Here is a 22,283-nt window from a genome sequence, read left to right on the forward strand (position 1 = left end):
ATGGAGCTGAGTTATGAGGTGTGACACTGAAGTTTGGGATTGCTTTGTTTCCATCATATTCTTTTTGTATGTTTTTTGTTTTGTTTGTTTTTGTTTTTTGTTTTGTTTTGTTTCCATCATATTCTGAATGTGCCCTGATGTCTGATTCTCCACTGTAGCACTGTTGCTGTGGGCAGCTGCCCTGTGCGTAGCTCAGCAACCTCCCAGAACTCTACCCCGTCGATGCCAGTCATGCCCCAATTCCTAACCTGGCTTCTCCCTACATTGTCTGATGTCTCCTCAGGAACCAGAGTGACCCCAGCTGGGGACCAGGTTCCATAAACAAAGTTAGTCCAAGCTCATAGCAAGAAACAATCAGTCATTTCCATGTCATCTTCTTACTCAGCATTTTGCTCAGGAGAGAAGCAACTCATTTATTTTAGAAAAAAAAAAAGTTGGGAGAAGCTGATAAGCAAAGTGATTTAAAATAAAAACACCAACAATCCCAGCTACCCAGTGATAAGCCATAGGATAATTCTTTCAACCCTTGTTATAGAGAATATTTAATGTCATCTGAAAAATGAAAATGAAATATTTTAAGGTTTTCCTTGTGTTATTTCCACTTTGTTTCAGTTATTTCTGAATGAATACGACACAATTCCATTCGAAGCCATCTCCTACCTGACAGGGGAGTGTAATTATGGAGGAAGAGTGACAGATGACTGGGACAGGCGGCTCCTGCTAACCATGCTGGCTGACTTCTACAATTCGCACATCATTGAAAACCCTCATTATAAGTTTTCTCCCAGTGGAAACTATTTCGCACCTCCCAAAGGCACTTACGATGACTATATTGAATTTATTAAGGTAACCGATGCCCCGAAACAGGGTTAGACTGTGCGACTTCTCCAGGGGTGTGTGTTTAGACAAGGTATGGTTTCCACCAACATTCAGTATCTTGTTTTGCACATACTGAAAACTGGAAATGCTTGAACCTTTTGTTATTTGATGTTCATTTGGTTTTGGTCTACATATGTCTGTTCCTCGAATTCATCTATTTTAGGGGAGAACTAAAAACCTTTCCTCTATGTATTCTCTTATGTTGAGTGGCTAGGGCCTGTACATTAAACTGACAGATGCAAAAGAACAGCAAGGAAAGGTATACAATTTTTTATTTATGTTAATGTTTTTATGGACATTTCTTTTGTAGGCAAGAAATGAAAACCAGAAAAGCAGTTATTCTTGGGGGTTTATATACCAGTTTAACAAAGGGTGATAAATTGTAGAGAAGTGACCAGACCTCATTTAGTATCAGGTCTCCAGTTGGATAAGAGTTGCTCTTCTCATCCTGGCACAAGAGAAGGGGGATTTTTTTTTGCCCTGCTTTGGGGCAGATGAAAAAAAGGTAAAGAAAACTTTGTGTATGCAGATTCTTCATTCGTCATCAACTCAAAAAAACCATCCTTATATCATAGGGCCTATTTGGGGGTGGCATATCCTGATGCTGTTTGGTCTCCAGTGAAAACATGCAACATGTTCACTCTGTTTTCTCATAGAAACTTCCATTCACCCAGGATCCTGAGGTGTTTGGATTACATGACAACGTGGATATCTCCAAAGACCTGCAACAAACCAAACTCCTCTTCGAGTCTCTGCTCCTGACCCAGGGAGGCTCCAAACAGAGTGGGTCTTCAGAAAGCACCGACCAGATTCTGCTGGAAATCACCAGGGATATTCTCAACAAGGTAACATTTGGCGTAAAATGCCTGGCATGCCTTGTGTAGAGTGAAGATGGAAATGGTGCCGAAGGACCATGTGAAAACTCCACTCATCAGCATTAAGACCTGGAGAGATGTTACCCCTCTAAGCATTTGCTTCCAAACCTTGTAAGAGGGCATGACCCTGGAGGATGTCAGAAAGATCAGGAATTGAAAGCAGGGGGCAAAATGCCTGCCTTAGAGTAAGTTCTTGCAGTTGCGGTTGGACTAATACATGCATGATTTACTAACATTTCTATGTCAAAGGTAAGGGGGCTATTAGAAAAGAAAACTATCTATTTGAAAAGCAGATTTTTTAGAGAGGGGTGCAGAGATAGAAGATCTTCTATTCACTGGTTCACTTCCTAAATAGTCACAACAGCCAGAGCTGAGCTGATCTGAAGCCAAGAAGCAAGAGCCTCCTACAGGTCTCTGATGCGGGCACAGGGGCCCAAGCACTTGGGCCATCTTCCACTGCTTTTCCAGCACAAGCAGAGAGCTGGGTTGCAAGTGGAGCATCCAGGGCACGAACTGGCACCCATGTGGTATGCCAGCACCACAAGGTGAAAAGTTAGCCTGACAAGCCACAACACAGGCCCCAAGGACCTGCCTTTTAAAAATGGAGGAAATGGGCTCGGCAGCGTGGCCTAGTGGCTAAGGTCCTCGCCTTGATCCCATATGGCTGCTGGTTCTAATCCCGGCAGCTCTACTTCCTCTCTGTCTCTCCTCCTCTCAGTATATCTGACTTTGTAATAAAAATAAAATAAATCTTAAAAAAAAAAATGGAGGAAATGTTCTAAACTCACTGAGTCAAGAAGGGAATGGTTTTTAATCCGTATCTTATGAAGTGAAGCGAGGAAGCAGTAGGAAGTCAGATGCTACAGCTTTTTTCTGTTGATAAAACAGCCCCCGCACTTAGCCCCACTAAGGTAGAAGGGCATTCTCAGGTCTCGCCTTTGTTCTGTAAGTCTTAAATTCAATCAAGAACTATTCCAGGAACTTCTGGAAGTTTATACTCCTAAGCATGAGTCCTCCCAGCTTCCTTCCGAAGCAAGCTGGGGCCCTGTATGTGGGCACTGGACAGGAGAGGGGAGCTGCACTGCCTGCAGCATGGGGAAAGTGCCCTGGCCTGCCCCCACTCCCATGCCCATGCTGTGGCCTCTGCTCTGTGCCTTCTGTCACCCGGGATCCCCCTGCTGCTGTGGCTTATTTATGTGGGGAAAGGATCTTGCCTTTGGCTAAATGGTGGCTCTTGCAAGATGCCAAACAAGGGACCCATCAGACATATTTGGGACTTGATGGGTAAGAAGGTTGTGCAGAGCCAAAGGGCACTTGAGTAATGCCCCCTACTGGTGTGACTTGGAAAATCTGTGGGGGTTTTTTGTACTTCTAGGGCCCATCACCTGCGCACTCTGAGCAGTCAGCTTTCTCAGCCTAGAACTTCCCTGCCTGGGAATTTGCTGCCTTGGGAGTATGAATTCCGCATTCTTAAGACTCCCTAAATCTCCCCTAATCACCTCTCAGCCAACACTGAGATGTCTCAGAAATCAGACACTCTGTGGCCTGGAACACACCCTGTGCCGTGGAACCCTGTTACATTTATACAGATAATAAATGATAATTGCATAAGCCAGGCTATTGGGAGCCTGTTGACTGTATAATAGAAATAAATTTAAAACAGTTATGACATGGTGAATAGTTTTGTCAATGGAAAATGTGAATGGACAAAAGGAAATAATACTTTCAAACAGTTTATTTTTTCTGCAAAGTGCTATGGTAATTAAAGATGTAAGCCTTTAGAATCAAAGACCTACACTGACACAGATCACTTTTTTGGCTGTGTACCTTCGGGTCAGTAAGTTAACATCTCTTTACTTAAAGGTCCTTACCAATAACATGGAAATAAGTATGGCACCTAAGATCGCATGGTTGGAATTAAATGAGATAATGTGTGGAAAGCAGTGAGCACAGTAATTGGACATCATCACATCCTGGTGTTGGCTGTTGATGTTATTATGGCTGAGAAAACCAGTTGTCAGTTCTGAGAGTAATGTGTGATTTTCAAAATCTCTCCTTTTAGCTCCCAAATGACTTTGACATTGAACTAGCTCTACTGAAATATCCCGTGAAATATAAAGAGAGCATGAATACTGTGTTGGTACAAGAAATGGAAAGATTTAACAAGTAAGAATTTATATTCCCTGACTTAGAAGGCAATTAATGAAAGCTCATTTTTAAAAAGGCATAGTGGTGTTACTTTCCAAAACAAATTTGTTTAGTTGAAAGCCAGAGTAAAATAGAAAGGAAGAGACAGAGAGATCTTCCATCCGCTAGTTAATTCTCCAAACGGCCACAATGGCCAGGAGCTTCTTCCTGGACATTTACAGCTGGGCTGGGCTGAAGCTGGGAGCCCAGGAGCTTCATCCTGGTCAGCCAGGTGGGTACAGGGGCTAAAATCACTTCACATATCACCAAGTGGATGGGGACCACACTTTGGGCCACCTGTAAATGGGATTCCTGCTAAGTTTTCTGGGGAATCTGGATATTAACATTTATTGTTATGTATATGAAAATGACATTATTTCTTCCATTGCAGTTTAATTATAACTATACAGAACACTCTATGGGACCTTGAAAAGGCAATTAAGGGTGTGGTTGTAATGGATTCTGCATTGGAGGCTCTGTCTGGCAGCTTACTTGTTGGAAAGGTTCCAGAAATATGGGCAAAGCGGTCATACCCAAGTCTGAAGCCCCTAGGAAGTTACATCACGGATTTCCTAGCCCGACTAAAATTTTTACAGGTAAAAGATTGCTATGCTTATACATGCCCATTATTGTTATTGTTGGTGTTGCTGACAAGGAAGGTGTTAATGATTAATCGGCTGTGGCCACTCAAGAGTTGGAAAAAAGGTGATTAGTAGTATCCTGGAAATTTAGCCAATATTTTAGAATACTGAGAAAATGTATATTTCAAAGTACTGAGGATAAAATTTAAATTTCACTCTGCCCAAACCCAAGTATTATGTGACATTTTATAGTTTGGAAGATACTAAGTTTTTGTTTTTCTGAAACCACAATTTAATGCTATCTTGTAATTAGTGCCCTGGGTAAGTTACAAATGTGTTTGAGTGTTAGATTTACATAAAATTGGCCATTATCTTAAAACTCAAAGCCACTTATCACTTAAATACAATGGAAAAGTGAAGGTTTTTAAATCCCCTCTAGGCACATGTATGTACACACATATACAGGAACACACGTGTGGAGACGTTCAGGCCACAGGAAAACAAGAGGCAGACACTACTTCCCCCTTCCCTCCCCAGGCCTGCCCAGGCACGGTTGATATTAACGGAGGAGGGAGTAATTCCTAAAAGCATTTCTTGGGAATTCACATGGGCATATGGCCTTTCAGTACCCAGAGGCCCTCTAACACAAAGCTCTGTGGGTTTCACCGTAGAAGCTAATCCTGAAGTGGCGATGAGGATGCAGAGAGTCAGACTTTGTCCTGTGTCCTTTTTACATTTTTACAGATCTGAGTGGCCACTCATGTCTTGTTTTGACCGAGCTTTGATTGTCAGTGATCATGTGCTGCTTTTGATGTGTGCACTTGCTTCTCCCGTCAATTGTGTATTTACATCCTGTCAGGCTTTGGGACCAGTTTTTTATATACAGTAGCTTCCTATGTGGACTGTGTGTATTAAAAAGCAAGAAATGGCATCCAGCAGAATCCCGAATACCTGACCTCCAGCGCCCTCCGATCCCTGCAGAAGCTGCCTGATTTTTCTCAACATCTTTCTCCTGGACTCTTGCACCTCCCAGTGAATACACTAAGCAAATCGGCCGTCTGATTTTCTATCCTTTTGTCACTTCTCTCACCCTTTACCCCTGCATAGCCTGTGTCCCATGACACAGTAACATTTCTTTCTCACAATCTTAGAAGCTGAGAGGAGTGTGGTGGTCGAGGCGATGGTGGTAGTGGGATGGGATGTTTTCCTGGTTCACCAGCTCCATCACTCAGCCTCCACCCCTTCCCTCCACATGCCATCATTTTGTGGATGGAATTGTGGAGGAAGACACACACACAGAGTTCATGGCGTTTCCCCTCTCTTTTGCCTTCATTTATGTTGATTTTTCACACACTGGTTTAAAACCTTGGGATATATTCAGGATCAGATACTATTTTGGGGACTGAGCAAGTTATCCTTATCTGCCTGTTTCTTCCTCTATAAAATGGTAAGAACACTTCCTCACTCAGGATTTGCGGATTAAATGAAGGAGATGCATATCAAGTGAGCTAAACAGACTCCCTGGCATGTTCTATGCACTTGATCGATGGTGGTTGATTCAAGACGTGGTACAGGGAGCTGACCGTGGCATCAGTGCAGCGCCACACCAAATGAAGCCTTACTCAGAGTTGGCTATGCACTTGCCTTCTGTATTCTTTCTGCCTTTTGGCGCTGGTCCTGCCTTGCCATCACCCTTGTCACACTCCATCTCTTTCTTGACCTTTTTCATAGCTGCTGGCCTGTCTCATGATAACAGCAGCAGTAACAACAATAGTTTGTTCCCTGGTTAGCTGCTTCTTCCCCCAGTAGGCTGCTTGCTGAGGGATAATGTGCCATCCACTGATTCCTGTGTTCAGTCAACACTTCTGAGCTGAGAGCCCACTCAGTGCAAAGCTTCTTGTCATGTGCACTGTGATTAAAAAGCAGAGTTGGGATCATGGACGTTCTGCTTGCGCTGGATCTAAACAATGGTTTGGGACCCTGCAAAGAAAGGGAAAGGGCTTAGACAGCTGCATAGGTGTGGGTGGACGACACTGTGTCATGTCTGGCTGAGGAAGAATGCTGACGAGCAAGAGCAGAGTTGGTTCCCTTTCTAGGTGGGAAGTCGTGGGGTTGAAGTGTGTTCAGGTGGACTTGAGCTGAGGCACAAGTCTAGTTCTGATCCTGGCTCCTTATGCATCACCCTTTGGCTCGATTCGCTTGAGTTGGACTCCACGCTTGGGTCTTCTGTGACACACAGTTACAGAAACAGCTATGAACTCACATCCACAGAGCTTCAAAGCGCTGAGTGCAGCCTCAGGCCTCCAAGTCCCAGCATGCAGCTCTGGCTTTACTTGGGTCACATCTCCATTCCTAGATGAAACACTGTGACTGGAGGTATGGCTGGCCAACCACTAATCACATGACTATTCCAGGAGGTGAAGAGAGTGGGGTTGGAGGGAAGGATGGGTAATACCATGTCTCAAAGATAGCAAAAACAATAGATGTCCACCCAGAACGGAGGACGTCACTGAATTGTCAAGTCTGATGAGAATGGGGGGATACTTGAATATCGGGAGACAATGAGAGCTGAAAATACGGTTTGGGATCAGATGGTGAAGTATCTTGAATAGCACACTAAAAAGTTTAGGCTTAAATTTGTTGGGTCTCTGCAAAAGAGTTGGATATTACCACTATGCTGGCAACATAAATGCCAGCAGCCTGGTTCTAGATAAATTGAGAAGAGTAAGGGAAGAAGCCAAGACAGTACATGGAGATGGAGATAGAAGACCCTGAGGCTCTGGGTTGGAAAGAGCAACAGACATGCAGACAAGGGGCTGAGGCCCTGGCGCCGACACGTGATAGCTGTCATCAGAGAATGGGTAAGATGGCTACAGCTGGTTGCTTTGGAGTAGGAAATGGCATGCACTAAATCCCTGAACAACTTACATTAGACTTTTTGCAGAAGAGCAATCTTTCATGCTATGACTCATTCTAGTTATTTTGAATTTTCCACAAAGATGAACTGAAAAGGGAGCATATCTGCGGAGGGGTGGGGTTTAAGCTGGGCTGTGAGATGACAGGAAAGAGACTCTTGGGGGAGAACTGTGGGCAACCCCCGCAGGAACCAGAATTGAGGAACATATGTCAGATGACACCTGCACACGTCAGAAACTGGCCATCCTGAATGTTACTTTTCCCTTTCCAGGTCTGGCATGATTCAGGAAAACCTTGTGTGTTCTGGTTGTCGGGTTTCTTTTTCACCCAAGCTTTTTTAACGGGAGCCATGCAGAATTACGCCCGAAAATACACAATCCCGATTGATTTACTCGGATTTGAATTTGAGGTAGAGTAACTCCTTACACTTAACAGTAAATGACTTCATCACAGTCTTGTGTTTAAGCAAGGCAGGCATGCAGAATATAAATATTATAACCCATTGTAAGTGCGTTTTACTTGTTTTCCTTCTTTGTGTTCCTTGAAAAAAAACAAGCATGTCATATGTCTTGGTATCCCAGCACAGAACTTTCATGTATTTCCATAATCCACTCAGATAATCCTAAATGTTCTGCTTGATAAAAATTCTTATGAAGTGCAGCAAAACCTGATAGAATAGCTAAGCGTGATAATACATCTGTACATACTCTGGATGTAAAAAATTAGTTTCAAAAGCTGTTGTACGGTAGAGTTGCCCTAAACGCGTTCCGCTGACTTAGCAGTTTTCTTCCGAAGGCCTAACTTGCCTCGGGAGGAGATCCTAACCAGTGTGTGCCTCTCCCCTTAGGTTATTCCTGTGGATGAATCTGACACAGCGCCAGAAGATGGCGTCTACATCCACGGATTGTATCTGGATGGGGCACGCTGGGACAGAGAAAGGTCAGTAGTTTGAACCACAACACCCCGGGCAACTATCAAGAAAGCATCAGTCATCTTCTTGTTGTTACTTTTTTTTTTCCTAGCCAAATGGCCTTTTTTAAGAAACAAATAATACCAGGAATTTTTTTTTTAAGTAAACCATTAATAATTATCTTTAGGAACTGAACAAGTTTTATTTCAGTGGCTTTGTTGTTGTTCGTAGGAAAGTTAGCTGAACTTACCTTTCTGCTCTTGTTTTATAACCAGTGCCTTCCATTTTGTAATTTGTAGACCATCTCACAGTAGCTGAGCAGTATCCCACTGCGTGTATGTACCACATTTTCCTTAGTCCTCGGGGGATGGATGCTTAGCCTGCTTCCATCTTGGCTGTTGTGGGTGGTGCTGCAGTTAACTGGGGAGGACAGATGTCTGCTCAGCCCACATCTGCCTTGGATCAGCAGTGTTTTTCTAGTTCTGTGAAAGATGTCTTTGGCATTCTGATAATGATTGTGTCTATAAATCACTTGGGACATTATATTGATTCTTCCAGTCCGTGAACACAGTATGTCTTTCCATTTCTTTGTATTTTCAGTTTATTTAGTCAGTATTTTATGGTCTTCATTATAGAGATTTGTCACCTCTTTGATTAAATTTCTTCCTATGTAGGTTTTTTTCATTTTATAGTAATTGGAAATTGAATTGCTTACTCAATCTCTTTCTTAGGTAATTTGATATTGATGTGTGATGATGCTATTTATCTTTGTATGTTAATGATGTGTGTTAAAACTTTGTTCAATAGTTTTTGATGGAGTCTTTGGGATTTTCTATATATAACATGTCACTGCAAACCAGCACAATTTTCCTCCTTTACAATTCGGATGCCTTTTATGTATTTCTTTTTTTTTTTTTTTATGTATTTCTCTTGCGTAATTCTTCTAGCTGGGACTTCCAGCACCATGACAAATAAAAGTAGACACAGATTTGCTTTTCTAGTATGTTGTTATTTTGTTTATTTACCAAAGATTTTGGCCAGTAGCTTTCTCTTGTGTTGCTGTGTCCTTAGAAAATGGATTTTCTAGATCAGCATCTCTGTGTTTGAAAAGTACTCATGTCTCTGAGTCTCCAGCCTTTACCTGTGAAATAACAGGAATGGGGACAGCATCCCAGGTGCTGGTGCAGTGTCTCCCTAACGGACAGTACTGGAGACCTGGCCAGCACCCGCCCGTGTCCACTGCTTTCCACTTGACCTGCTGTCATTTTTTTTTCTTCCCCTCAGTGTAGCTGTTTCATTTTTCCTGCATATTTCTGGTCATCTCTTATTAAAAGCCAGCATGTAAGTAGCAGTCTGTGCTAAGGAATGAATTCAATAAGTTATTTCTAACGTTTCTCAATTTCTCTCCCCAGTGGATTGCTTGCTGAACAATATCCCAAACTTCTGTTTGACCTGATGCCCATCATATGGATAAAACCAAGTAAATATACTTTCAACAAAACTTCTGCAAATTTGGGGGGGGGGAATATTGGCATTCTTAGCTGCCCTTCCTAATAAGTTTTTGCTAAAACCTTTAGGATTCAGCTCCATTATAAGCAGTAGTGGAATATTTATATTGGAACTATATTGTTCTCCCTTTTTCAGTGTAATGTGTGTGTATACATATACATACTACATGTACTACATATGTACACATATATATACTATATATACACATACATATAACTTAAGAGACTCATTTTGATTGTTTATGTTCTTAGCCCATGAGATGTATAATTTTCTGGTAAAAAAAAAATACTACTTACTTGAAAGAGGACAGAAACAGAGATAGACACAGGTCTTCCACCTGCCGGGTCACTTACCATGTCCTCACAATGGTAGGGTTGGGCCAGGCTACAGTCAGTCAGACGTTAGGAATTTGGGGTCTGCTAAGTAGATGGCAGGACTTCAAGTACTTCCACCATCACTTGCTGCCTGCCTGCCCCACCCACCCAGGGTGCACATTAGCAAGAAGCTGGAATTGGAAGCAGAGCCTTCCAATTGGCTTCTTTGCCTCTGTGCTAAATGCTGCCCTGGAATGGATCTTTGTGGTCTCTACTCCTACCTGACACTACCTTTTTTTTTTTTAAGATTTTATTTTTATTGGAAGGCAGATTTAGAGAGAGGAGAGACAGAAAGATCATCCATCCACTGCTTCACTCCCCAAAAGGCTACAACTGCCACAGCTGAGTTGACCCGAAGCCAGGAGCTTCGTGTGGGTCTCCCACGTGGGTGCAGGTCCCAAGGCTTTGGGCCATCCTCTGCTGCCCTCCCAGGGCACAGGCAGGGAGCTGGATGGAAAGTGGAGCAGCCAGGATACGAACTGGCACCCATATGGGATCCTGGCTCTTATAAGCAGAGGATTAGCCAATTGAGCTATTGTGCCAGGCCTGTGCCCTACATCTCTGCGGGTATTTCCAAGATGCTGCATTTGCTCATCCATATTTTGATCCTGCATGGCCTTGCATACCACTCACAGGCACAGAGAGGCTCAGGAGTCTCCAGATAATCATCAACATTCTCTGGCCATTGGAAATCCTAGGAGCCTCAGGCATGAGCAGGACAAGCCATGTGGGGTCAAAGCCAGTGTAACTCCTTGGAGAAGCCACTTGTACACTACTTCCTCTGCCATCATTTTCCCATCACTCTGAGATAATTAGGCCCATTAATATAATATATATATATAAATATATATGTATATGGCTCAATCTTCTATTTTTTCAATTCTTCAATAACAATAAATGAAAGCATTTGTAAATCAGCACCCAGCCTGTCAAATATTTTCATCACTAATGTGGGTCAACTGTCACTACCAGAAATGTGGCTTTAGCTCCCAACATCTCACATTTGGCATTTCAGGAATTAAATGTAGATCCTTTCCGAGTTGGTAAGATTTAATGTTTTTCCTGTTAATGATCCAAAAACAAATGGAAACTTTGGCTTCTAATTTATGGATTTCTTACATTAGAGGTCCAAGCAACTGTTTTTCCTCTGCGCCTTCTCCATTGCCTTTTCCCCCTTTCTTCCCTAGCTTCTCCTGTCTTCACTCTCTTTGCCTGGCACATCCTCTTGAGTTTCTTCATGGCTGCTAAGGGGATTTGACTTGTAGACCTAAAATCATATACCATATAAAATAATATGCCTTGTTTCTCAGCTATAATTTAAAACACACACACACTTTATAAATCTTTAAGTATTATAATTAAGACCTTAAATTCACTACTGACCATTACACATATATGCTGTTCTGGTAGTGCCGGTGACAGCTTTTGTTTTTAACAGATGAATTTCCTTCTCTTTCAAGCTCGAAAGTCTGAAATTGTGAAGTCAAACGCCTATGTCTGTCCCCTCTACAAAACAAGTGAACGGAAAGGAACTCTTTCCACGACAGGACATTCCACTAACTTTGTCATTGCAATGTCATTAGAAACAGACCAGCCTATCCATCACTGGATCAAGCGTGGGGTTGCTTTGCTTTGCCAGTTGGACGATTAACTGGGACACGTTTAGAAAACATTTGTGAGAGTAAAGGAAACCACTGTCTTCACTCGTTTTAAATACATGTTTTATAAAATCAAGTCCCTTGGCATTGTTTTCTTGTGGTTTTTGGGGTTGGTCTTTGTATGGTTCTCTTCCCTGGTTTGCCACTGTTGATTTGAATGGAACCTTCTGAATGGACTCAGAGGTCACAGATGCCTGTAGAAGGGAAGTGTGAAAAGGAAGGCTTCCTTGAAAGCATTTGAAAAACTTTTCAAGTTTTTGCTTTTCAAAATTTTACATGTACATGTAATATACATGCTTCTCATATATATGGGAACTTTGTGCGATGAAATGATAAATTCTAACAGACCATCTCTTTCGTGGGCACTAAGTCATTGCTTCCTTCAACTTCAGCGATAGTTTGCTTTCCACTGCACTGTCTGAAGTGACTGTCTTTAAGCATTTCAAACTCAAAGAAATTGTAAATTAGGAAACTATTAAAACAGTTACAGAATCGTATGTTCGTATGGTAAAAACATTGATTCTGTTTCTGATAGTACCCCCTTGAGAAGGAAAGGAGCCTCAAGACCTTTTATTTTTTTGTTGTTGTTGTTAATTAGAAATGTAAGGTGGCCCCTGCATCCGTTTTAATAGTACCATCTCTTAGTGTACACTCCTAACTAGTGTACATTAAACATTTTTAAATATTTCAGCAAAACAAAACTTCACTTAATTTTGTTTGCCTGTGTAGAATTACTACCTTTCTTAGAATTCCAAGGACATTTGTGTCTTACATTTTCTTATAGAAATGTTCTTATAGAACATTTCAAGTTCCACACGTTCCATAATCCCAAGAAAATGCAGGTGCAACTACCCCTGAATTGGAAATGTTGGACAGTTACTTTTGATAATTCCATTGGAGCAAAATGAACCGGGCCTTTTAAGTGGATAGTTGATTGTAGTTTTCAGTGGCTGTGTGTGGCTTTTAACAGAACGACTTCTCTTTTTATAGCTAATTCCATGCAAAAGCTTTTTATTCCAGGCATAAAATAATGAATCTAGCAGGAAAGAGGTCATGTTTCCAAACAGCTAGACCACAAGTAGAAAAAAAGAGAGAATGTGCCAGACTGTCTTATGATCAAGTATTTATAGTAGAGCTATTAATGGAATGGCCCTACAGGGGAGTGGAGAGCCTAAATAGAAATGAAAATCCTGAAGCTTACATGTGCAAATGCCTAGCAGCAAAAATTTCAGTGCTGTCCTAAAGAACACAGCGAAAGGTATGTGATCAATCCTACCCTTTGCTAACACTAAATGTTCTTTTAGAACTCCCTAGACATTGCCTAATAAAACACATTGGCTTTTTACTACTGCTGTTTCTATTCTGTGAGGTAGTGTGAGGATCTTCTATTCCTATAGAATGTCTAAGTGTTTACTATAGAATATCTAAGTGTTTACTAAGTCACAAAATATTTTCAGCTTAACTGTGTGGGAAAGGTGATTTTTTGGTTAAGTGAAAAGTACAAGCATTTCCAGTGTTACAATGACATGGTCTTCAGTCTTATGTGAAAGGCTGTGTTTTCTGAATAAGTTTGAAACACAGAGAAACATCTCTTATGTATGTGCAATCTACAGCAGTCCGATAACTGTTTAAAACAGGGAAAATATGTAAATGAATATGCTGCTTAATGAACTTTGCATTTTCTAGTTTCAGAAATTCTATCAACTTTCTAGATCTTTTTTTTTTTAGTAATTTTCAGCAGCTGACACTTATTTCACATCAGAAAAATTCTTGTCTTCCATCCTGACTGTCCACACCTCATGGATAATCACTCTGGCGACGAGGACACGGAGGATGACCTGGCCACCCAGCTCACCATTCAGCAGAGTTTGCAGGATGCTTACAGGCAAGGACCACACCGTGCACCTGAGCAGGCCAGGTAATGGCTTTCTCCTGGCCAGTGTCCTGTTAGGTATTCCACAGGACTGGTTGTGCCGCACCTCCCACCATCATTCTAATGTGACAAAAGCAAGGAAAGGGGTGGGAAGGACAGTCAGAAAACTACTACAAACTACAGTGTAGCTATCTTTAAAAACAACTTAGAAGAAGTTTCTAGGAAGAAGGGGAAAGGAGAAGCAGGGGCTAGCAAAGAACTTGAGCACATGTTGGCTTTGGGGAGCAGGAGACACACATGAATCCAGCCCAGTCACACAGAGCTGTCTGCGGCCTCTGTTCAGGAGGTGGGGCTGGGGCCCAAGGAGCTCTCATTGACTCAGATCATGGGGGCAACTATAGAAAGATAAACCCAGGAGAGACCTAGCCCTCTGGGAGGTGTGGACTCAGTGTTGTGTCTTTTTTTTTTTTTTAATATTTTATTTTATTTTTATTACAAAGTCAGATATACTGAGAGGAAGAGAGAGAGGAAGTGGAGCTGCCGGGATTAGAACCAGCGGCCATATGGGATCAAGGCGAGGACCTTAGCCACCAGGCCACACTGCCGAGCCCAGTGTTGTGTCTTTAAAGAGCAGAGAAGGACAAGGGGTTCTTGGTGGCTTGGGCGCTGATACAGGCAGCTGATACAGGCACTCCAGTCACGTGCCCTTGGGCTGACACACCACTGGCTGCTCAGGGACCCCAGCTCCCTGCCGTAGCTGCCATTGCTTTCTCTGGGGTGGTAAACCCAGTCTGCTTATAATGGTGACTTCTGTTTTCCTGCTGAAGGTGAAACTGAAGAGATGTTCTTCAAATCCAAGATGCTTTACAATTATAGGGATAATAGAGTTCATCAAACCATTTTTTAATGTAGCACTCTTGGGGTGTGCACTATGTGTGTGACACACTGAAGCACTTCATAAACATGAAGTGACTTAAGTCCCTTCTCTTTAGCCCTCTCCAACATGAGTGCTGCTTTCATCCTCGGTTAGGAATGCAGAAACTGAGGCACAAGGCTGGCAAGTGAGGAGCAAGGCAGTCTGACTCCAAAGTCCATGCTCTTTACCACACACCTTTTCTATACTTAGGAGAAGTCGCTAAGATAATCTGTAAAGTTTTTTTTTTTTAAAAAAAAGATTTATTGTTATTGGAAAGCTGGATATACAGAGAGGAGGAGAGACAGAGAGGAAGATCTTCCATCCGATGTTTCACTCCCCAAGTGAGCCGCAACGGGCCGATGCGCGCCAATCCAATGGCGGGAACCAGGAACCTCTTCCAGGTCTCCCACGCGGGTGCAGTGTCCCAAGGCATTGGGCCGTCCTCAACTGCTTTCCCAGGCCACAAGTAGGGAGCTGGATGGGAAGTAGAGCTGCCGGGATTAGAACCAGCGCCCACATGGGATCCCGGGGCTTTCAAGGTGAGGACTGTAGCTGCTAGGCCACGCCGCCGGGCCCAGATCATCTGTAAAGTTTTATAAGTAAATTGGGCCTGTCTGATCCTTTGCTATATTAGCCATGAGATTAAAAATCTAATGGGCTCTGGTCATCAACCTCCTTTGTTTGACTTGCACCCTGGCTTCAGTTTAGCCAACACTGGGGGTGGGGCTCCCTCCAGGCTGGCACACAAGCCTTGCCCTTAAGAAGCTAAGGGGTTGGGCCCGACGGAGTGGCCTAGCGGCTAAAGTCCTCACCTTGAAAGCCCTGGGATCCCATGTGGGCACCGGTTCTGGTCCCGGCAGCTCCACTTCCCATCCAGATCCCTGCTTGTGGCCTGGGAAAGCAGTCGAGGACGGCCCAAAGCTTTGGGACCCTGCACCCGCGTGGGAGAACTGGAAGAGGTTCCTGGTTCCCGGCTTTGGATCAGCGCAGCACCGGCCGTTGCGGCTCACTTGGGGAGTGGATCATCGGACGGAAGATCTTCCTCTCTGTCTCTCCTCCTCTCTGTATATCTGACTTTGTAATAAAAAAAGTAAATAAATAAATCTTTAAAAAAAAAAAAAAGAAGCTAAGGGGTCCAGTCGGGGGAAACGGGTGGGGAAACGCTTCACTTGAGAATGTTGGGAGTGGTGGGAACAGGGAACACACTGGGAGAACTTAGGTTTGGGATGACAGGAGGCCTCACATAAACACCAGGATTCACACCTTTGCAAGGCCCCACATCACTGCCAGGATTCCCACCTAGCAGCTAGCATCCCACCTGTTGCATCTAGGCTGTTCCTTCCCAGGAGGTTTTGTCCTTGGCAAATGTCTGCTGCCTTTGGTTTCAGAGCCCTTACCTGTCCCCACCTTGCGTTTGGTTTCCATGAGCTACCTTGGTTCTGCCCTCGGTTGTGGATTCACGAATGTGCTTTCTCTACACAGCTTGCGTTCCATGCTGAGCGCCGAGTGTCAGAAGATAGTTGAGACTATCGAGGCAGTTAAGTACCCTTCCTATTCTAGATCCTCGTTCCCCTCTGAGCTCAGGACACCTAGGTCCACAGCTGGTTGTCAAGGATCTCAGGGCAAAGTGTTTTCTTCCGGGGGAGGCCACAATTTAGCAAAAGCCCTGGCATCCTGTGTACACAGAGCTGTTTGTGACAAGCTTGGGGGATGGGGCATGGGGAGGTATGACCAGGGGCTCTGGGGTTATGGATTGCCAGGTGATAGGTTCTGTCATCTGTCTTTCCTGAGCCACACGTACGTGTACCTCTCGTAAAAGGCAGTGTTAATTCGGTTGTCTCGGGCACCGGCTGTGCAGGTAGCATTTGGTATTGGTGTGTACCACCCAGGATGTGTGCCCAAATGTGAATCTGTTCTCCTATGACCTGCTAATAGGTGAGGAAGAGGCATTGTCACGGCTGGCCCAGCACCTCTCTGCTTTCGAGGAAACCGATGGGATGGGATGGGATGGACCCCTCTGCATAAGGCAACGGTGCAACTAAATAAGAACATTCTGGAAATAACCCTGAAGGGCAAACTGCCTTTGATTCCTGTTGATGCTCCTGAGACGTGTCTGTGAGGTTTGTTTCCATGTCTTAACCTGCATGGGACATTCCATGCATTTCAGCTTCAAAATCCAGCGTGTGGGAGCAAACCACCCAGCTTGGGGAGACCCCGCTGTTCCTGGCCGTAAGCAGCTCCCTCATAGAAAACACCAGTTTCCTCCTCCTCAATGGCTGCGATCCCAACGCAAGGAACTTTGAAGGCAATTCTCCACTTCTCACAGGTAAAGGAATACCATCTCTCAAATGATTTACTTATTTGAAAGTATTACAGAAAGAGGGAAAGAGATCTTCCATCTGCTGGTTCACTCCCCAGATGACTGCAATAGTCAGCTCTGGGCTAGGCTGGAGCCAAGAACTTAATCTGTTTCTCCCACATTGGTACAGAAATCCCAAAGTTGGGCCATCTTCCACTGTTTTCCCAGGTGCATTAGCAGAAGCTGGACTGGAAGTGGAGCAGCAGGGACTCAAACCAGTACCCATATGGGATGCTTGTGACCCTGAGTCCTCCTCTGTGCCCATGAGTCCCAGCAATAGCTTGCTGTGTTTCCTGGCAGCGGTGTCACATTGGTCCCACCCACCTACATCTGGGAACCTGCCTATCAAGGTGCTTTTCCAGGGCTGGCCTGAAACCACTGTTCAGGACACCTGCAACCCACATGAAAGTTCCTGGGTGAGTCCTAGCCACTTGGGTTTCAATCCAGCTTCCTACTCCTGTGCACCCTGTGAGATCACAAATGACAGCTCACCAAGTACTTAAGTCCCTAGCACCAGATGAAGTTCCAGGCTTCTGATTTGTGGCTGTTGCAGGCATTTGGGGAAGCAAACCACATACATTGATCTTCCTCAATAATAATAATTCTGAGGCATGGGAGTAGGTTGAAGGGTTCCAAAGAAGCCTGAGGGAAAGGAAGAAATTTGACAAATAGGTCAAAACAGCACTTGGGACACCAGAATCCTTTATCAGTGTGTCAGAGTTCAAGTCCAGGTTCTGCCTTCAATTCCAGCTTTACTTGGCTCCCTGGCACCTAAGAGGGAGACGCGAATGGAGTTCCAGACTCCTGGCTGTCAAACATTTGGAGAGGGAACCAGCAGATGGAAGATCTCTCTCTTCTCTTCCCAAGTTAATTAACTGTGTTTTTTTTTTAAAGATTTATTTATTTTCTTACAAAGTCAGATATACAGAGAGAAGGAGACACAGAGAGGAAGATCTTCCGTCTGATGATTCACTCCCCCAGTGAGCCGCAACGGCCAGTGCGCGCCAATCCGAAGCCGGGAACCTGGAACCTCTTCCAGGTCTCCCACGCGGGTGCAGTGTCCCAATGCTCTGGGCCATCCTCAACTGTTTTCCCAGGCCACAGGCAGGGAGCTGGAAGGGAAGTGGAGCTGCCGGGATTAGAACCGGCGCCCATATGGGATCCCGGGGCTTTCAAGGTGAGGACTTTAGCCGCTAGGCCACGCTGCCGGGCCCTTAATTAACTACTTTAAAGCAAGCCAACAGGGCCTAATCCCAAGGACGGCCCAGAGCACTGGGACCCTGCACCTGAGTGGGAGACCTGGAAGAGGTTCCTGCTTCCCGGCTTCGGATCGGATCGGATCGGATCGGATCGGCGCGCACCAGCCCGTTGGAGCTCACTTGGGGAGTGAATCATCGGACAGAAGATCTTCCTCTCTGGCTCTCCTCCTCTCTCTGTATATCTTTGTAATAAAATAAATCTTAAAAAAAAAAAAAAAAAAAAAAAGAAATGCACTTTGGAACTTTCCCAGCGCTCTAAAGAAGCTGATTCCAGTTACAAATCTTGTTGCCATGAAGTGGCGCGGGATCAGTCCAGTTCACTGCACAGCAGCAGGGGCGCACCCCGAGTGCCTGGAACTTCTTATCCAGGCTGGATTTGATGTGAATTTCATGTTAGATCAGAAAATTTGCAAGTATTATGATGATCAAAGTAAGTCAGCTTTGTATTTTGTGGTATCAAACGGTGACCTCTCTTCCGTAAAGCTGCTTCTGAGTGCAGGAGCCCTGCCTAATCAAGACCCAGTTAACTGCCTCCAGATAGCCCTTCGACTGGGCACCTACAAGCTGCTAACTCTGCTGCTGAGGCATGGAGCCAACGTGAATTACTTTTGCAGGGTTAACCCTCTGCACTTCCCGTCGGCACTGCAATACACACTGAAAGATGAAGTTATGCTCAGGATGCTGCTCAATTACGGGTACGATACAGAGCTGTGCTTCGACTATCCTCATGGTGACAAAGTGCATCCTTTCTACAGTTTTGAAGGCTGGACCTCTACAGTTATCAAGGACACCATGGTAAGTCCACGTCATGATCCTTGACCCTGGGCCTACAGCAATGGAAACTCGAGGTGGGGAAGATTCTAGTGTAACAAATATGTGATAAAATAATTCTATGATCAAGTAAACATACTGGTAGAAATAAAAGGCAAAGAAAGTTGAGCAAACAGTGATGTGACCCTGCCTAGCCCTGCTGGGGGAGTTTTACAAAGCACCACCCTGGGTAACATTTTGAAGTCAATGTATTCAAATTATGTTGAACAAATTCAGATTTGTTCAAAGTTAAAAGCTGTGCTCCAAAAACAGGGTCTTTGGTCAGAGATCCATTTTATCTTGAGTATCTCTGCTGTAGAAAACACTTACTGAAATACTAATTGTACTCTCGTTTGTGTGTGCTTAACACTCCTCTGGTTAAAAGCTTGACCTAAATAAAAATGCCATTCCTACCTGAAATATTATTTACATCTATACTTAACATATGATTATAATTTCCCAGTAGATAGCATGTTAGGTAACTACTTATTACATATAAGTGGTAATACTTTTGCAATCCATCTAAATGGTGACTTCAAGATATTAGGCACAAGAGTTATGAACTACAAAATAACTTGGTGGGCACAAAAGGCTAAGGTCTAAATGTGTGGAGAGCATCAAATGACACTTCTCAAATTCTCGCCGGCAGCACATTGTCAAATCAAGAATTCCTTTTATTGTATTTCCACATGAGTGCTGATCTTGAAGTATACCAAAAGAAAAAGTCTCATTTGATATATTTAGTAAGTTCCAGGGTCACTAAAAATCTGCTCAAAGTTCTTTCTGATAATGTGCCTATTTCTTCCATTTTAGCAAATCCTCACTCCCTAAAACACTTGTGCCGCCTGAAGATCCGGAAGTGTATGGGACGTCTCCACTTGCGATGCCCTGTCTTCATGTCATTTCTTCCACTACCCAATCGTCAAAAGCCTATGTCCTTTACAAAGAGTATGACCTTTATGCACAAGGAATTGTGACAGGATCCTGGTAATCAAACTATTCTAGAGGAAAAGGTATAATTACGTAGCTGTATTTCTTAAAATACTAGTCACCCATAAGTTAAATTTCAGTGTGGTCCACACCAAGACGTTATTCTACACCTAGCCTTTCAACCTATAAATGGCTAGCATTCTAAAGACTATAAAAAGCCAAAACCCAAAGGTCAATGAACTGAAATCCACCTGCTCCAGTTCTGTATTGATCTTTTATTAAGTACACAAAGGAATTTCTATATGCTCAAAATCATAGATGCTGACCCCTGGAAGCCAGCTGTCCTGATGGCAATATAGTTTAATACTATTTGTAGAGTCAGATACAGAGCCAGGATAATTCAGTTAATTGACATGAAACCTTCAAATGAAATTTCTTCATGCATAGGAAAAGGAGTGTCCCTTCTTCCCAGACAGCCCTGGTTATGCTTACCATTTAATGCTTGATGTGGCTGCTAAAATTGAAATTACATGTGTTTTCAAATGAATGATACCGTATGCTTTTAGAACTGAGCCCAGTCTGATAATGGACAGGGCAGTACTCATGGGCAGCAATTGTAAGATACTAGCTTAAAATGTTATTCTGTGCTTACATGCATTTTTGTATAAGGATGTTAAATCTTTATGTGGTTCATGCTGCTTGTCAGTACAGGTTTCTACATGTGAATGTGGCTAAACAAAGTGCAGTGGCATACTTACAGAATAAAAAAAAGTGCATTTTTGCTACAGCCTAGTGACTTACTGACTAAAAAATGCAAGTAATAAAGCTTAGTTTTTGTTTAGCAAAACAATCCATATTAATAAAACTGAAGCTATGATTTCTGAGGTAGATTTGTGGCTAAAGAGATTACATGGGTGTGTATTTGGTCCATTGGCTTAAAGCTGCCACACCCCACATCAGAGTGCCTGGCTCAATTCCCACCCAGTTCCCAATCCAGCCTCCTGCTTAAGTGATCCTGGAAGTCAGCAGGTGATGGTGTTAGCCACCCACATACAGGCCCCTGGTTGGAGACACTGGGAAATAAACCAGCACATGCAAGATCTGCCTTTGAAATACAATAACAGATGACCTCTTCACTAAACAGACTCAAAAAAGTCAAATTGCATGTTATGTGCTTAAGTAATAAACCATGTCTATCAGTATACATACCCTCAGATAAATCATGTAATTCTAACATTAATTTTATCCACATTCTGGATCTTCTGAAGGTGTGTAGGTAATCCAAGCAGAATTCAGGAGAAAGAAATTCAAGAGAAAAGACCTTGGCTGAATACACATTCATAGTAAAACTTAAGCTGGCATGCACAGGAACCTGCCCCTTCAATTCAGACAAATTTCCCAGAACAGAACCCAACAGTAGTAAGTACACATGTAGGCTAATTACTGAAATATCTTTGCTTCTGTAACCAACTATTTCCAGTGTGTGGACTAATTTTAGCCAGTGTTAGAATTTCAATAGGGTTAAATGTGTAATCATAGTGTCATAACAAATTAAGAAATCCAAACATTTTTATAAAAGACTAAAAATTATCTGGTGAAAGTATATATCAAGTGTTTCATACAAAAGACTGTACAAAATTCATGGACTTTATTATACATTAAAAATCTAAATGTACTTTTTGAAGTCTTATTATCAGTAAATACTTATTTTGACAAAATGAAAAAATAAGTTCTCCACAAAGTTGAGTCCTTGAAATTCAATCTAAAGGAAAATGTTGCATGATTTTTAGTTGTATACTGCATTATTAATAGTGTAATTAAGAATTAACTAATTCACTTACATTACAAAATCACCAAAAATACAATGTTGCACATTAGTTATAATTCCATCCCCAGTTCTCATTAACTGAAGTAAATGACCAACCACACAGTATTTTAAAAAGCATAATATGGTTCCAGTTTTGAAACTTTTAAATTTTTATGTACTAATGAACAAAGTAAAACCGAACTTGCTAAAAATTAAGAGCTTGCTTGCTACAACTGGTATAATTAAATGATAAGAGGCTGTTACCAAAACCAACATTAATATTTTCATTTTATTCAGGTAGCAGAAGGTTTTACAATGTTAGTTGTAAGGGTCTATCATTTAAGATGATTTCAAGTGGTTCTTATGTAAAACCTCAGATGCCATGTATATCTCACTGTCCTTTTCCAAGGCATAATGGAAACAACTTTATCTCCTCCACA

The 22,283-nt window shown here is 42.9% G+C and overlaps 2 protein-coding genes across 2 annotated transcripts in view; both read left to right on the forward strand.

The window, feature by feature from the left end:
* Positions 1-11,965, forward strand: part of DNAH12 (dynein axonemal heavy chain 12) — a 128,294-nt gene extending 116,329 nt beyond the window's left edge. Inside the window, exons 67-74 of the mRNA XM_058678477.1 lie at positions 613-846; positions 1,536-1,724; positions 3,817-3,920; positions 4,333-4,537; positions 7,710-7,847; positions 8,286-8,377; positions 9,761-9,828; positions 11,692-11,965. Coding sequence (XP_058534460.1) covers positions 613-846; positions 1,536-1,724; positions 3,817-3,920; positions 4,333-4,537; positions 7,710-7,847; positions 8,286-8,377; positions 9,761-9,828; positions 11,692-11,882 — 1,221 coding nt within the window. The 3' untranslated portion in view covers positions 11,883-11,965. The remainder of the gene's footprint in view (positions 1-612; positions 847-1,535; positions 1,725-3,816; positions 3,921-4,332; positions 4,538-7,709; positions 7,848-8,285; positions 8,378-9,760; positions 9,829-11,691) is intronic.
* A 1,088-nt stretch (positions 11,966-13,053) lies between these two features.
* ASB14 (ankyrin repeat and SOCS box containing 14) lies at positions 13,054-20,097 on the forward strand. Its single transcript, XM_058679166.1, is given in 10 exon segments — positions 13,054-13,147; positions 13,628-13,807; positions 16,161-16,214; positions 16,612-16,669; positions 16,672-16,750; positions 16,846-17,029; positions 18,548-19,101; positions 19,276-19,410; positions 19,920-20,024; positions 20,027-20,097. Coding segments are annotated over 9 exon segments (1,359 nt in total). The 5' UTR covers positions 13,054-13,147; positions 13,628-13,688.
* The last annotated feature ends 2,186 nt before the right edge of the window (positions 20,098-22,283 follow it).

Source organism: Ochotona princeps, chromosome 21, assembly GCF_030435755.1.
Source record: "Ochotona princeps isolate mOchPri1 chromosome 21, mOchPri1.hap1, whole genome shotgun sequence".
NCBI classification, from domain to species: Eukaryota; Metazoa; Chordata; class Mammalia; order Lagomorpha; family Ochotonidae; genus Ochotona; species Ochotona princeps.